The 16,382-nt window shown below is 35.2% G+C and overlaps 1 protein-coding gene across 2 annotated transcripts in view; it reads left to right on the forward strand.

The window, feature by feature from the left end:
* The first annotated feature begins 311 nt into the window (after positions 1 to 311).
* The window catches only part of XI-I (myosin), a 41,111-nt gene continuing 25,040 nt past the window's right edge, over positions 312 to 16,382 (forward strand). Inside the window, exons 1-21 of one of the 2 annotated variants that reach the window (XM_088207388.1) lie at positions 312 to 437; positions 600 to 728; positions 823 to 969; positions 1,841 to 1,986; positions 2,086 to 2,242; positions 2,502 to 2,560; positions 6,008 to 6,164; positions 6,365 to 6,514; positions 6,622 to 6,758; positions 7,141 to 7,287; positions 7,385 to 7,486; positions 8,105 to 8,162; positions 8,246 to 8,347; positions 8,814 to 8,851; positions 8,947 to 9,073; positions 9,157 to 9,330; positions 9,599 to 9,730; positions 14,832 to 14,941; positions 15,216 to 15,276; positions 15,384 to 15,561; positions 16,108 to 16,313. In XM_088207388.1, coding sequence (XP_088063514.1) covers positions 432 to 437; positions 600 to 728; positions 823 to 969; positions 1,841 to 1,986; positions 2,086 to 2,242; positions 2,502 to 2,560; positions 6,008 to 6,164; positions 6,365 to 6,514; positions 6,622 to 6,758; positions 7,141 to 7,287; positions 7,385 to 7,486; positions 8,105 to 8,162; positions 8,246 to 8,347; positions 8,814 to 8,851; positions 8,947 to 9,073; positions 9,157 to 9,330; positions 9,599 to 9,730; positions 14,832 to 14,941; positions 15,216 to 15,276; positions 15,384 to 15,561; positions 16,108 to 16,313 — 2,523 coding nt within the window. In that variant the 5' untranslated portion in view covers positions 312 to 431. Of the gene's footprint in view, positions 438 to 469; positions 489 to 599; positions 729 to 822; positions 970 to 1,840; positions 1,987 to 2,085; positions 2,243 to 2,501; positions 2,561 to 6,007; positions 6,165 to 6,364; positions 6,515 to 6,621; positions 6,759 to 7,140; positions 7,288 to 7,384; positions 7,487 to 8,104; positions 8,163 to 8,245; positions 8,348 to 8,813; positions 8,852 to 8,946; positions 9,074 to 9,156; positions 9,331 to 9,598; positions 9,731 to 14,831; positions 14,942 to 15,215; positions 15,277 to 15,383; positions 15,562 to 16,107; positions 16,314 to 16,382 lie in introns of those variants that run through there. The other variant, XM_088207387.1, reaches the window with a different exon arrangement.

The raw sequence follows: 16,382 nt of genomic DNA on the forward strand, positions 1-16,382 counted from the left end.
AAGTTAAATGTAAATTTACAATGAATTTTGAATTAATTTTTGAGACAAATAAACAATAAGTTAAGAGATGATGACAATGTATAGAAGGAAAGAAGGAAATAAAACGAAGCGGGCAGGTTATATTAATAAAAGGATTAATTTAGGACAAAAATGAAAGCTATATTTATGACGATATTATTTAGTCATTTAATTAATTTTTTTCCAGAAAATTTCAAAATAAATGTAGCTTCCTTTCAATTTCCTGGCAAGCAAACGGTCACAAAATTTACTTTTTTTGGGGGGGGGGGGGGGGGGGGGGGGGGTTGGGTTGACGTGTCCTTTACGGTTAATTGATTTTTTATTTTTTATTTTTTTAAATTATAAATTCTTCATTTTGAGTCCCAGAATACACAAACCTGGTAGGGCGGGAAGCCAAAAAACAACGCAGACAGATGCCCGTAACTCTCTCTGTTCTCTCCTCTATTTTGTCACTCTCAGACTTCTCTAGGGTTTCATTTCTCTTTTCAAAATTCAAATTATCGTAACTGCACACACTCTCTCTTTCTCTTTCTTTTCAACGGATTTTCTTCTACAACCCTAGCTCTTCTAATATTTTTCAGGACTCAAGCATGAATCTGCGGAAGGGTTCTAAGGTATGGGTTGAGGATAAGAATTTGGCTTGGGTTGGAGCCCAAGTCATTGAGTTTGCTGGAAAACAGGTTCAACTGCAAACTGTCACTGGGAAGAAGGTCAAATTTCGCTCGTATATGTGTTTTCACTGTTGATGACTGGACGACTTCTGTCATTCTTATTGTTATTTTACTTATTTCGGCCTTGCTATAGGTCTTAGCTTTCCCTGGAAAGCTGTTTCCGAGGGATGATGGTGAGGAGGAGCTTGGAGGAGTTGATGATATGACTAAGTTGACGTATTTGAATGAGCCTGGAGTGCTTTATAATCTCGAGAGGAGATACGCTCTTAATGATATTTATGTGAGTGAATTTCAGTCTCTTTCTCCACAGGTCCAATTTTGTGTTTACTTAATAATGAATTGATTTTGTCTGTTTTCAAATGAATTAGGTAATTTTTCATGAAATTCCTGAATATCGACAACTGTGAAAGTTGTGTAAAATATTGTGAGACATATTTAGGACATGTTGTTCCGAGTTTGGATTGTAGTGTTGTTTTGGTCTTAAGGATGATATTGCCAGACGACTTAGCCTCAAAATGTTTTACAAGGTCTCATAAATTAATGCAAACAGAGTTCATTGCCCCTGCAACAATTGGAATTCTTGTGGACCTGTGCTGCCGTCAACCTGGAATTTGGCAGCTTGTTGGCTGCAAAGACAACAGACCACCGCGCTCTAAGTTGGATTCTAAAGGCTTAATGTACCGAAATACAGTTCTCTGGTCATACTGGATATTAGCCGTTACCCTCTAACAGGCTGCAACAGCTAAATGTCAGCTACATTTCATGATGCATATGTTGTTTAGTCATTTTAATAAGCACATCCTGATTTGGGAGCTAGTTTTGACTGCATTATAGCAGTTGGGTTACCAAACCGGCATTTCTGTATCTCACAGGGATCTCATATGACACTTTACTCACTGATTGGATACTGTTGTGACCATTTCTATTTATAACTTTTGGTATGTGACTAGAGATTTTTTTATGGAAAAATGAATTATTATTCATAATTAAAGAATTTTCAATCAAGTTCATTTTTATGCCACCAATTTCTTAGATTCCTAGTTATATTTTCATGCATGTTTTTGTGGTTATTCGAATTCCCTTCTGAAATTCGTGTAAGAATTTTTTGGTTTACCATTTATCGGAGTTTCTTCTTTTTTGTCCTTTCATAGACATACACAGGAAGCATTCTGATAGCAGTTAACCCATTTACAAAGCTTCCTCATCTTTACAATGTGCATATGATGGAGCAGTATAAGGGAGCTCCTTTTGGTGAGCTAAGTCCCCATGTTTTTGCTGTGGCTGATGTGTCATACAGGTACGTGATTTTGCTTACGTGTACGATAACTGGCGCTGATCTAAGGTTTTGTATCCTGCAATGTGATTCAATTAGGTTCCATTCTGTTTTATAACTCAGAGCTATGGTTAATGAGAATCGAAGCCAATCTATATTGGTAAGTGGAGAAAGTGGGGCTGGGAAAACCGAGACAACAAAGTTAATAATGCAGTATCTTACATATGTTGGTGGCCGTGCTGCTGGTGATGACAGAACCGTTGAGCAGCAAGTTCTTGAAGTAAGGTTTCACTTGAATAAATTTGCACCTGGTATAATCATACTATTGAAATCTAATCTGATAGTCTTTTGTGAGTAAAATGTTCATGTGAACTGGAGCCAACTTTTGTAATTTCTTTTTGTTAACTATTAGAGGGGATTGTTGAAGATTTGCTGGCTACTTATATTGCTCTAATTTCAATTTTTTACCGTTGAGTGGGTTTTGTTGTTTGCATGATATGCTATCAACATGCTGCTTATGCAACTGTGGTTTCTTCCAGTCCAATCCACTCTTGGAAGCATTTGGTAATGCAAGGACGGTCCGAAATGATAATTCAAGGTAGGCCATGGGTCAAATGTGTTACCCTATTTATTATCATAACTACTTTCTATTTTTTTCTTTAGTGATATTTATAAGCTCAGGGTGTTTAATTGTGGTTAAGTTCTTCTATGTGATGCAATGTTTATTTTCTTTTCATAAGTTATCTTGACAGATGCTATTAATTATTATGAATCTACTTGGTCGACGATTAATTTGATAAGATCTAGTGCTTTGTATTTGACCTAATGGGCTGAAACACATTTAAATTGAATAGTTTCTTTATAGAAAAGAAGAGATATTATTACAGAGAAAGAAAGAGAAAAGAGTGCACAATAGGACCTCAAAATATCCTCCTACAGCATCAAAATAGAATACAATAAATACAGGCAAACAAGTACATAATAAGAGAGTTAAATATCTTCCTACAGCATCAGAACTAGGAAAAAAAAATTAAAACAGGCAAACTTCAATGCAAGTTAGGGGTCCAACCCGTTTGTAAGCTATTGCATAAGTAAACCTTAAACAGATCAGGAGTAATCTGAAGGTGAAACCAGTGCATCAACCTATCCCATCGTGATGGGGAAGGTTGGAAATTGATATTCAATCATAGTTAATATTACTTCTTGATTGGACAAAATAGCTTGCTGGTAATATTTGAAGATTGGACAAAATATCTTGCTGGTAATGTTTGAAGATTGCATTTACATATCTTCAAATCCCTTGTGGTTTGAATCATTCATTAATGAAGTTATTTTTATTATTCAATAAGGGCCCAAGAAACATCCTGTTTTATCTCAAGTAGTTTTTGAATCCTAGAGAATGTATAAGTAGCATTTCAATGAAAATAAAGTCATAAGCATTTTGGCCAAACATGGGATAGGCTAAAGTTGCCTTAACGCGCTCTATCCCATCTTTTGGCATCCATATTGACCTTGTGAGATAGTTCACTGTGTTGTCCTACCCAAATTAGAAAAAGACTGCTGTGGTTACTCTCAACCAGTATTACCATTGGAGGCCCCTCTATAATAGAATGCTTCTTTGGTCATAACTATTGCCTGGTTTATTGATTCTTCAAACATGATCCTATTTAAGGAAAGCATAGGATGATTAAAAAATCTCATGTAAAACCATTTGTGTTCTTCTCTTGGTTATTGATTGTAGCACCTCTTGCTTGAGGTACGGGCATGTACCATTTGACCCCAATAGTAGTATAAAGCAAAATAAAATTACTTGGGTGCTCTTTCAATTACATTTTTTAGAAAATAAAAAATTATAATTAATCTTTGCACCCCTCTTAAAGCAACAGCAGACCACTAAAGACTATCATTAACCATCACTGGGACAACAGTGAACTTGTTGAAAGCACTTAATGGCTCATATAATCTATTTTGATCACAAAAGACTAGATCTGTTCAGATTGCTAGTTGTATGAGTGTAATAGCGTGGATGGCAGACTCTCGCCTGATGGCCGAGTCTCACAGTATGGCATGGTCATGTGATGATCTAGGGTTATGCTAGGACTTGGTGTTGTTTGATTTGCTATATCGTAGTACCTATTTGTCTCAATACACGAGAGGAAATTGATGTGTTGATTGTAGTGACGATTTCTGGTTGTGCTAGTTGGAGTTGCACCATTTTCACGTGCGGGTGCCTTTTTTATTTTTAAGTTTTCTTTGTTTAATTAATTATTTTTTAAAAAATAAATTTGAAAAATGACTTCATAATAATTGTGTTTGACATTCTATTATGTAATTATTTTTTGTGTAATTTGATTGATTTTTTAAATGTTTTTTAAATTACAATCTTTTTGAAAAAAAAAGTGAAATAGTATTAATTACAAGCACCGATGGGGTGCAAAACCCATATATAAAAGAATTTATAAATCAGTTAGCATATCAATTAAGTCACCAAAATTTTCAAAGGTATGCAAGTTTTATTTCATAATCAATACACCAAGGGATTGAAACAGTCTCTCTCTAATTTTATTAATACGTTCTTCCACTCCCTCAAAAACTTTTCTGTTGCTCTCTTTCCAAATAACCCAAAAAATGGCTAATAATATGAGACCCAAAACTTTCTTCCGACCTACAATGCAGTTCTAAGCCCAAATCTCATCTCTGACTATACCCGACAACACCCATCTGTACCCCAATAATCCAAAAGTCATAGACCATAGGTTATATGTAATAGGACATTGAAGAAGGATGTGATCACAAGTCTCCTCTGCATTCTTGCAAGAAAACATCAGTTCACCATAATCCTTCTCTTCATAAACTTGTCTATGGTCAAAATACATTCACGGGCAGTCTCTTAGGTGAAAAAAGCAATTTTAGGTGGAGCATTTAATTTCACAATCTGTTTAAATGGAAAATTTTCTTCGCCCGCTTTCTTGGTAATTACCATATTAATGGTACTATTTTTTTTAAAAATATATTTCTTATGGTTTGGTTGTTTCGTTTGCGTATACAACCCCTTGCAATTCATATCCAATCTCTTAGTTAATTACCATATTAATGGTACTAATATTTCTAAATATATTTCTTTTGGGTTGATTGTTTTGTTTGCGTATATAATCCTTTCCAATTCATATACATTCTCTTAGTCAGACTGTTCCAAGTAAGAAATCAGCTAACAAGAGTTATTTACTCCACTCTTCTTTCTTGTTTAACTGTCCCATTCTACCCTACCGGAATTCCTAAGCATATCTGGATATTTTTAATTTAAATGCTTTAAATTATTATATTAAGATATTTAGAATTATTGTGTTATTATTTTTAAATTTTATTTGTTCAAAGGTATATGGTCTTTTGGTTGCGTATAGTATCTTTTCAATTTACTAATCCTCATTCAAACTATTCCAAACATGAAAGAAGCTACTGTTAGTAATTTACTTATTCTACTTCATCCGAATTGCCAATGGCTTGAATTATTTTTCATCTGCTTGCATCTTTGAATGCTCAGGTGATTTTGGAATATCTCGAATCCATCACATTCTATTTTGTTTGAAGATAGAAGGGTTCCAAAAAAGTTGATCTTCTTTTCGTTTATCTCTTGTTCATTCATGAGTTTAGGCTAAATTTTTGATTACGACTCTTAATTACTATTAGAGTTAGTGAACAAGGTAAAAAGTCTGTGCTGAACAAAATTGGATTTAATTATTAGCTGAAACAAACTGTCAGAGGAAAATATGTATGTATTTTGTAGAAATAGTTATAGATAATGATATAAACCAGGAAGTTGCATTTAGGTAAATGCTTAATGATTAAATCAGCATACAGGAACCATAGAGCTCCTTTAGTATAGTACCTTACTTATTTAGTAATGAGAAGAAAAATACTCAGTCCATTGATTTTAGCTTTTCTAGTTTTCTTGAATATCTTTATTTACATTTATCTAGGAATTTTTTTTTGAAAAGAAATTGGGAAGGTTTCTGCTTACTTTAACCCTTATACTTCATTGTGGCAGCCGTTTTGGAAAGTTTGTTGAGATCCAATTTGATGCCAATGGTAGAATATCTGGTGCTGCAATCAGAACTTACCTTCTTGAACGGTCCCGTGTAGTTCAGATAACGGATCCTGAGAGAAATTATCACTGCTTTTACCAGTTATGTGCATCTGGAAAGGTAATTATTTTTGAGTTCCTCTGTTGGTGGCAGTTCGGCTATCCATTATGCTATTATGCACCTATATGTGTAGTTAATATTTAGGTTACATATATACTTGGGCCTTACTGATGTGTTCATATGTGTTAATGTTTAGTATCTGCATCATATAAAGCATATGGTTCCAGCTTATGAGTACTGGAACATTTTTATCCATGTAGGATGCAGAAAAGTACAAATTAGATCATCCAAGCCACTTTCACTATTTAAATCAGAGTAAGACCTATGAATTAGATGGAGTGAGTAGTGCTGAAGAATACATGAAGACAAGGAGGGCAATGGATATTGTTGGTATAAGTCATGAGGATCAGGTAAAGAAGCTTAGAAATGGCATGGTTCTCTGAGGTTACATGTTCTTTTTTAACCTTTGTCATTCTTTTTGAATGTTTTCCTACTTTTCTGCTGTTATCTATATCAGGAATCTATATTTCGCACTCTGGCTGCTATTTTGCATCTTGGAAACATTGAATTTTCTCCTGGGAAAGAGCATGATTCTTCAGCTATAAAGGATCAGAGATCTAAATTCCACATGCAGATGACTGCTGATCTTTTTATGTATGTGCTTGATTTAGTAAATCCAAATTTGCCTCGTTTTAATAAATTTCTCTCGTTGCCTTTACCTTTGGATTTGGAATCCTTAGCTTTTTGATGATTGAAGGTTCTTTTATATTACAGAGCATTGTTTCAATTCTTTTGGAACGTACTACATGTGTCTTTAGATTTTGGAATGAGAATTCCATGTATGATCTGGATTCTGAAGTATAATTCATATGCAGTATGGCTATTAGGTGGACAAGAAACTTTTTTGCAATCTAAGCTTGGTGCTGGCAACTTGAACCATGAACCTTGTTTTTCTGCTGGTGATGTGACAATCACCTATTTAGGATGAAGTTTTTTAACTTAAATATTCTACTGACTTTAATGTTTCCTTGTCAAGGTGTGATGTGAGCCTTTTGCTGGCATCGTTATGTACCCGTACAATTCAAACCCGGGAAGGAAGTATTGTTAAAGCTCTTGATTGTTATGCAGCTGTTGCTAGCCGGGATGCACTGGCGAAAACTGTTTATGCTCGATTGTTTGATTGGTATTTTTGTAATCACTGCCTGATAAAGTACCTTTTTTTCCAAATGATGCATATATTTTATATGACTGGAAGAATTTCTTGTTTGAGGCTTTTTTAGGCTTGTTGATAAGATTAACAAATCTGTTGGGCAAGATCCAGATTCACGTGTACAGATTGGGGTTTTGGATATTTATGGCTTTGAATGCTTTAAGCGTAACAGGTAAGTGTTTTTTTTTTCTTAGTTTATCATGCTTCTTGTACATTTTCTTTTCTTGCCGTTATTATGTGGTTTAAGCGATGTGTGACTCTTATATTATTTGTTAATTGACTGCTTATGTGATCGATGTTTTGCTCAATTATTCATGAATTTTTAGATAAACTAGTCTTTTTAGTATTGTCTATGTTGGCATTGTTGTTAAAATTTCGCCCATTTACTGGATTCTCTATCTCCTTACTTTCTTTTAGCTAGGTCGGACTCTTCTTGTCCAAATGAATTTCATCTTTTCATAAGATCATATGCAGAGATTAGAACCCCCTATAAGATAGGAAAAATGCACTTGGTACAATCTGAGAGCAATATACGAGGGCAGGACCTTTTTCCCTTGACATCAAGTAAGAATTGTAAGGTCCATAATCTTAAATGTGTTGGTTCAAGAGTTGACATCTGGAGTTAGCCTGTTAGATGTCACACCTGTACTCCCACGAAAAACTCTTTTCTGTTTTGCTCTTCATGGAGGTCATGGTTCTACTGATGTTGTCCGCTATAGTTACATGGTGTACTAGTGCAGTAATTTGGTTTTTCTTTCCTTGCAATCATTGTTCATCTTCTGTTTTACAGTTTTGAACAATTTTGCATCAATTTTGCAAATGAAAAACTTCAGCAGCATTTCAATGAGGTGTGTATTGTTAATAAAACCATGAAAGTAAAGTCAATATACATTTTGCCAGCCATCTTATTATTTCTCTTTATTTCTTTCAGCATGTATTCAAGATGGAGCAGGAGGATTATCAGAAAGAGGAAATTAATTGGAGCTATATTGAATTTATAGACAACCAAGATGTTTTAGATCTGATTGAGAAGGTTTTTCTTTGTTTCTATCCCAAATTTATGCATGTGGCAGCTTTCCTGATATGTTTTGTCTACTATATTGCAATTATTGAACTCTTCTTTTCCTTCTTCCTCTGGAATTTAATCTGATCCCTAACGTGGAGAATTTTCTTTCAAGAAACAAATCTTAGTGAAATGAACAACTTTACTTGACAAAGACAACAACTGTGAGATGGTGAGGAGGATTTTTTTCCCTCATTACACTCAACATGGCCTGCTGGCCTTCACATTGCTAAGTCTAGCATGCTTTATTTGTTTCTGCCAAATATATCTAAATTGTATTTCTCCTGTCTGTATGATGATGCTTTTGGCATTTCGTGCCTTAATGGTTACATTAAAAAAATTCTAATGTTTTACTAATGTTTATATTTCTTTTACTTTTTTAGTTTAATCGATTCTGTTACTTTTTAGCCTGATCCTATTAGTTATATGTTTGCAGAAACCCATTGGGATAATTGCACTCCTGGACGAAGCTTGGTACTATTTTAGTTCTTGAATATAAGTTGGTGATTGTTGCTGTATACAAGTGCTTGCCTGCAAAGAGTTCTGATTTAGATTTCCTATTTATGCAGCATGTTCCCAAAGTCAACAAATCATACATTTTCGACCAAGCTGTTTCAGAATTTCCGTGACCATCCAAGGTTGGAGAAGGAGAAATTCTCAGAAACAGATTTTATCATTTCCCATTATGCTGGCAAGGCATGTCAAATTGGCACTATATGCAAGCAAATAGAAACATGTATTTTCCGGAAAATTACAATAACCAGATTCTAACTTTGCAGGTGACCTATCAAACAGATACCTTTTTAGATAAAAATCGGGATTATGTTGTGATGGAACATTGCAATCTTTTGTCATCATCCAAAAGTCCCTTTATTGCTGGTCTGTTCCCTTCACTTCCGGAGGAATCTTCGAGATCATCCTACAAGTTTTCTTCTGTGGCCTCTAGATTTAAGGTATGCAGATGGGTTATATTTTCTTATTTGCTGCCTAACTAGTTTGGTATTTTTTTTTTTTGAAAAATACTTTTCTAAGGTTTCTCCTGTCCTTCTGATTTGAATCTAAGCATTTATGTATAACTCCTGGTTGAGGAACCACTTGGCTAAACTGCCGGGTTTGGTTAGTTTGGTAGTTACTCGCATTAACAGAACAGAAAACGATGGATGTCATGGACGAGTTTTCCAAACTAAAGTCACGCTAACAATTATTTTTTCTTGTTTCTAGCAACAACTCCAAGCACTCATGGAAACTCTCAACTCAACCGAGCCTCATTATGTTCGCTGTGTGAAGCCGAACTCTTTAAACCGACCACAAAAGTTTGAGAATCTTAGCGTTTTACATCAATTGCGCTGTGGGGTTAGTGGCAATATTTTTTTGTTTAACTTTTTGCATTCCTAAACATGTCTTCTGGATAATGGTTTTACCTTGTGGGTTTATGTATTCTTGCACTATTCCTTTTTATAGCATGATGGTGACTATATCTATGGGACAAACAAAAACTTAAGCCTCTTTAGTTGTAGAAAACTATTTTGAATTTTGATTCCCTAAGTTCATATATCTTTATACACCATAAACATATATAATTGTCGAACTGAAAGTAAGATTTGGAAAATGATAATGACATAAGTTAGAAATCGGTGCGCTCTTTTGTATTGAACTTTGTTTTCTGTTAATGATGTCTGTCCTCTATTTCTAGGAGGCTTTTGGAGGATGTCTCATCCTCCTTTTTATAATCTTCTAATTTTCTCTTTTCCAATATATATATATATATGATCTAAAATGTCATTTTCAGATTTAAGTCATATTTTCACTATGATTTCCTTTGGTAGAAAGAAATTCTATTGACAAGAAAGAATAAAATAAAAAAGGCGGATTTGGTGTCCTCCGGAAAGAAAGAGAAAAGCCAAAAGAGATAGAAAGAAAAAAAAACAACTAATCTGGCGAAAGAATAGTTAGCCTATCTTTAAAAAACAGATAAACAAAATATCCTCAAAATCTTTGTGAGCCTAAGCCCGCAAGGCTGCTATAACATAATCCTATCCCAAAGAATCAAACAGTGGATATTTGATTCTTGAAAAGAGGGCCTTTCCGAAGAGCTTTAAACACCTTGATGTTCGTACTATAGCATCCATTAGAATAGAATAAAGAAAACCCTCATACTAATAGAAGCCCAGTAAACACTAAATATCAACAAATCTAATACCAAATTCTCCAAACCACATTACAGTGCAAAAAAGAAATATATGCATCTTTGTGTCTCTTAAACACGTTACACAAACCTTTGGTGAGAACACATGGTTTGTCTATGAGCTTGAGGCATATGTGGTCATAAGCAGTTGTTTGAACACAAACTTTTACCTTAGAAAGGGCAGGAGCTTTCTGTAGATATTTATTGAGAACAACACTGGGAGGTGCAAGATTATGAATTATAAATCCAAGGATAAGCTTGTAAAAATAAATACACGAAGATTTTGGGGACCAAAGTTAAGTAACTATGAAAAACAATAGACTAAAGGAGTTGAATTAATAAGACCATATCAGGAGCTTCTTGATCATTAAGATTTTAAAAAAAAAGACACATTCCCAAGGTTGATAATCATTAGGTTGATCCAGAAAAAGGAAATAAGAGCATGATGGATATTGGACAAACTGTAGAGCTGAGGGAATTTAGATGTTAAGGGAGCATTTTTAATCCAAGGATCTCTCGAAAAAGAAAACAAGAACCATTCTTCACTCTCAATTTGAGCAAGGGTAAAAGGAACTTAGAGATTAGAAACAGCCTTTCCAAGGCTTCTTATGTACTTAAAACATTAAATTTGGAGTCGCATCCATTTTGGTGTAGCCTAAACTTATTCTTAGTAACCCTGGACCACAAAGGGTCAGAATCAAAGGTGAAACTGTCACAACAATTTAATACGAAGAGACAAATTTTGTAATGGATGGTCCCTATCACAATGGTCTCATCACTCTCATGGACTCACTCGAAACCAACCAAAGAAAAATCTCAACACCTCAACTCTCTCAATGACACACTTGGAAATCTTAGATAGAGACAAGTAATATAGGGGAATAATAGGCAAAAAAGATTGAGTGGGAGTGACCTTGTTACAAAGAGAAAATAGAGGACGCCTCCAACAACCTAAATGCGTAGAAATTTTATATGCTATGGAGGTTTGTGACTAGAGTGATGGAAAGGAAGGGGTTAGTGAGATATAGACTAAATGGATCAAGGTGATATGACAAATATTTCGTCTGCAGTGATTATAATGAGTAGTTCCTATTTTCAGTGGGTTGAGACAAGGAGATGCCTTACCTCAATTTCTATTTACTTTCGTTGTTGATGTGTTAAGTAGGATTGTTGATGGGAGGATCAGAGAGAGGAGTGGTGTAGGGCTAGGTAGTAGGTAAAGATAGAACTGAAGTATCCCGTTTGCAATTTGTGGGTGATACTAGTCGAGTTTGAGAACTTAATAATAGTTCAATATGTTACTTTAAAAAAAAATAATAGTTCGATCTGTTATTTAAAAAAAAATAATAGTTCGATTTGTAATGTTCTTATGTTAATACAGTTTAATGAACTTATCTTCAGTTACATGTAAACTTAGTAAACATTGATCGAGGAGGTGGATTGGAGTCAAGAGATGCGCTAGATTATCTTGGCCTATTACTACCTAGGGGTTCCATTATTGGATAATACAAGACAACAGTCTTTTCTGGAGAGAGTAGTTAGGTCAGTAAACTATTGGAGAGTTGGAGAGGAGGTTTCATTTTTATGGGAGGTCAAGTTAACCTGATACAAGCGCATTTGACAAGTACTCCACTCTACGTCTCTCCTTGTTTAGATTCCTGTAAGGGTGGCTGAGTGAATAGAGGGTTGTATAGGAAGGTTGTTCTGGGCAGGTCTAGGAGAGAGTCTTAGGGATTATTTACTTAGTTGAGAGGCTTGTTATCGATCCGAAGCACAAGGAAATTGGACATTGGGAATCTTGTCTCTAAGAATTTATCATTATTGGCTCTATGATGTTTTTGGCAGGAACATAGTATTCTATGACTCAGGGTGATCAATAGTGACTGCTGAAATGGGTGAGATGTATTAGAAGGGTGTACCACCTCTTATAAGGGTCCATAAAATGCTATTACCCAAATCATCCCCATATTTTTTTGAATGAAAAATATCATCTACTCACAAGCATCAAGAGGATGCAACTTGTATCGAAGGTTTACATGTCAAGCAAAATACCTATAAGGTCCCCAAGATCCTCACAAGAATGAAGAGTATGATTAATAAAAAAACCTAGGGTCAATAACCAAGTGTATTTGAATTTATCAAAATTAGATTCAGTCCTTTCAAAAGCTCTCCTATTTCAAATGTACCCAAAGGAATAAGATTGAAGACCTCTTATCCTTAAAGGCCCTTTACCATGCCCTGTACCCAAATCACCCCTTGCTCTTTATCTGGTCGAGAATTGGGAATGGCTACAAATTCCTCTTTTAGGGGGATCATTGGATTGGTACTACTCCTTTAGCAGTCAATTTCCTCTTTTGCAACCCATCTTGCAAACATCATGAATCCAAATGCAACAGTTTTTCTTTCAGCCTAATAAACGACAAGCCTAGAACTTTCATTTCTTTGGATGCAACCATCTGATTCATATATGTGTAACTCCTTTTTTCAACATCTTATTCAACATCCTAATTGCCATCTATCTTTTGCTAACATGTTTTAGAAAGTGAAAGTCTCTTCCAAGATAAAGGTGTTTGCATGGACTGTGGCTCTCAGCCAGCTTACTGACAATAAATGTTGCAAGTGCGTAGACCAAGTCACATTCTTTCATCAGACGTATGTCCTATGTGTGGAAGGAGCAGTGAACATATCGCTGTGTGTTTTTGTAGTGTAATACAACATGGAAGTTGTGGATGAGATTGTTTGATATATTTGGACTAACATTGATTACTCCACACCCTATGGAGAGTCTTTTGGGTTCCCACTTATTGGGAGTTAAAGAGTTCAAATGGCTGAGCAACCTATATGGCCAGGAGCTATTTTGGCAGGGCTGTGGACAATTTGGTTAGAGAACATCTTTTAGATTGCTTTGCAACACACTCTGAAATGGGAAGGACATAAAATGGGGAGAACTAAAGGAAAGAGGTAAAGAAAAAAATATGAATTAGGGATTTAAATGGGTTGTGGCCGGGACAGTTTTTTGCAAAGCTTGAACCTTACCCAATTTTATGAATAGAAAACCAGAACCCACCTCGGATCTTGGGCAGGTTTATCAAGTTTGTGCATTTTCAGTATGGTCAGGTTTCCAGCGAAACACGATTAGAACCAAGTTGATAGAAGACAATCCTGAGTAGGTGGAAGATCAAAGAGGAAGACTTGAGTGTGGAGATGAATGGTGATCCAACTAGATAACAGCTGAAGGCTTGAGAGCAGAGAGGAAGAGGAAGACAATGCATGGAGACTAGAAGCGGATGTGACAGAGGTCCAGAAAGGGAAGGGAAAATTGGAAGTAGACAATGTGAGGTCCGATGATGGTGCTGTGCAGCGAGGAAGTGGAAGACTAGAAAAAGAAGATAATGGAGAAGAGAGGAAGATTGGAAGGAGAAGAAGAAGATAACATAGAAAGAGGAAGATGGTGGCTGGAAGAGGAATATGTTAGATTGTTAGAATTAAGGTTTTATATTTTAATTAAAATTAAAAGATATAAATATATATTATGTATATTCATATATACTATATATATTTAATAAAATTAAAATATATAGTATATACATCTGGGTTGGGTTTGGATGGGTCCTTTTTAAACCGAATCTGTCCGGCCCCGGAAAACCTGATCCAAAATGATTCGAGTGGTTTACTTTTCTGGGTAAAACGTGGACGAGTTTTGAGAGTCGGTTGTTTTTCCCTTGTAGTAATAAGGGCAAACGGAGAGATGGTGCAAGAGAGAGACATATAATGGGGAGGAAAAAAATTGAAGAAAACAAAATAATTAATATTAGAATCTATGTGCTGAGGTCTAATATTAGACTTTATCCTTTATGTTGATCTTACTGTAATCAAGTAAGGAATTACCAAAACTAATAAGTGAAATGTCAAACATTTCTAAATTCCAATCAAACTTAAATCTTCTAGATTTTTCTATCCTAAATGATATATTATAACATATAAAAAAATGTTAAGATTTAGTAGCATTTCCATTTCAGATTGTTTGTATTAGCTGTCCATGAGTTGTTTTCACTCCCTATTTAAGTAAATACACGAGCAAGCAATGGCAATATTAAAACGTTAACATTCTAGTGTCACACCTAATCAACTGATGAAATACATGTTAGTTCAACATCCAACAAAGCAGTTTGATATTCCTCTGTGATTTTGTTTTTTTCCCCTTTTAATTGTCAATTCTTAACATTGTTTGCACAATTGCTTTTTTTATTGACTTTTAATGTTGATCAGGGTGTTTTGGAAGCTGTTCGGATAAGTCTGGCAGGCTATCCCACTCGAAGGACATATTCAGAGTTTGTGGATCGATTTGGACTATTAGCTCCTGAATTTATGGATTTGAGGTATGGTTTTAGAAAGGTTCATTATTGATGATAAATATTGGAAGGACATGTTAACAGGTCCTTCATGATGTTCTACGGTCTTACATATATGTGATATCTGATTAAATTTGTTTGGTTTTTCTCTTAATCTTGACATTTGATTTATCTAGACCCGACTATGTCTAGTAGGCTGTTCCCCTTAGTTTTCCATTTTCATTATATTTTTTTTCTTTAGAATGCACTTTTGGTTTTCTTTTCGAGTTCAGTTAGTAATTGAAATTTGTTCGTTTGGTAGTCATGATGAAAGGGAGTTGACAGAGAAAATTCTTAAGAAGTTAAAGCTCGAAAATTTTCAGGTATGAACCTACAGGATGTGCATGGTTCATCTGTCATTTTATTATTGATGAAAGTTACAGCTTAAACCAAGCTCTTGGGTTTTTGTTGTCAAACTGTTCTGTTCCAGTTAGGGAGGACAAAGGTATTTCTTAGGACTGGGCAGATTGGCGTTTTGGACTCAAGGCGGGCTGAGGTTCTGGACAATGCTGCAAAACTTATCCAGCGTTGCTTTCGAACGTTTATTGTTCGTAGGAATTTCATTTCCATGCGGATTGCTGCATTTTCACTGCAAGCGTACTGCAGAGGTCTTTTCTTATACTATATGTGCTATTGGTACCATGTAAAAAGAATTCAGATTGCCAACAAAAGTTCTCTTTGCTTTAAGTATTTGTTATGGTTGAAAATTTTAATGCTGCATTTGTTTTTGTTGTTAATACCACGCTACAGTTTGGCATTTGATTATCCCAAATACTGATGATTTGGTCTGTTAATATATAGCTTCATCATCTGCTATTCTGGTATCCTTCTAGTATTTTTACTGTTCATTTCCTGGGACTAGTTAATACCATGCCGTAGTTGGGTATTGATTATCTCAACTGGTGATTTTTTTGTCCATTAATGCGTAACTCCATCACCAATTACTCTGATAACCTTGTGGAGCAACTTTGCCGATTTTCCCTTTCAATTGTCATCTTAATCCCTGGAAACAAACATTTTTTTGATCTTCTTCATAAGTCTCTAGGCATCAATTCTAGTGGCATAATGCTGCCAGATGATATAAAATTCTCTTATCACTATTTGACCTCTTGTGATCTGCCATGATTTAGCACTTAGCGGCAATTACATTGCAGGATGCCTTACGCGGAAGATGTATGCTATGAAGAGAGAAACTGCAGCTGCTATTTCAATACAGAAATTTGCCCGCAGGTGGTTGTTAAGGTGTTTTTACATGAAACTACTCTCGGCTGCTGTTGTTATACAGTCCAATATTCGCTGCTACTTAGCACGCAAAAAGTTTGTGCATGTGAAGAAGCATAGAGCTGCCACTTTGATTCAGGTAAAGTAAAATTTGAGGTCTTGGTGCTTCTTGTTATTTACATCCCATGCAGTGGCCTGGTCTCTCTCT

This window comes from Carica papaya, chromosome 7 (assembly GCF_054855325.1).
Source record: "Carica papaya isolate Zhongbai chromosome 7, ASM5485532v1, whole genome shotgun sequence".
NCBI lineage: Eukaryota > Viridiplantae > Streptophyta > Magnoliopsida > Brassicales > Caricaceae > Carica > Carica papaya.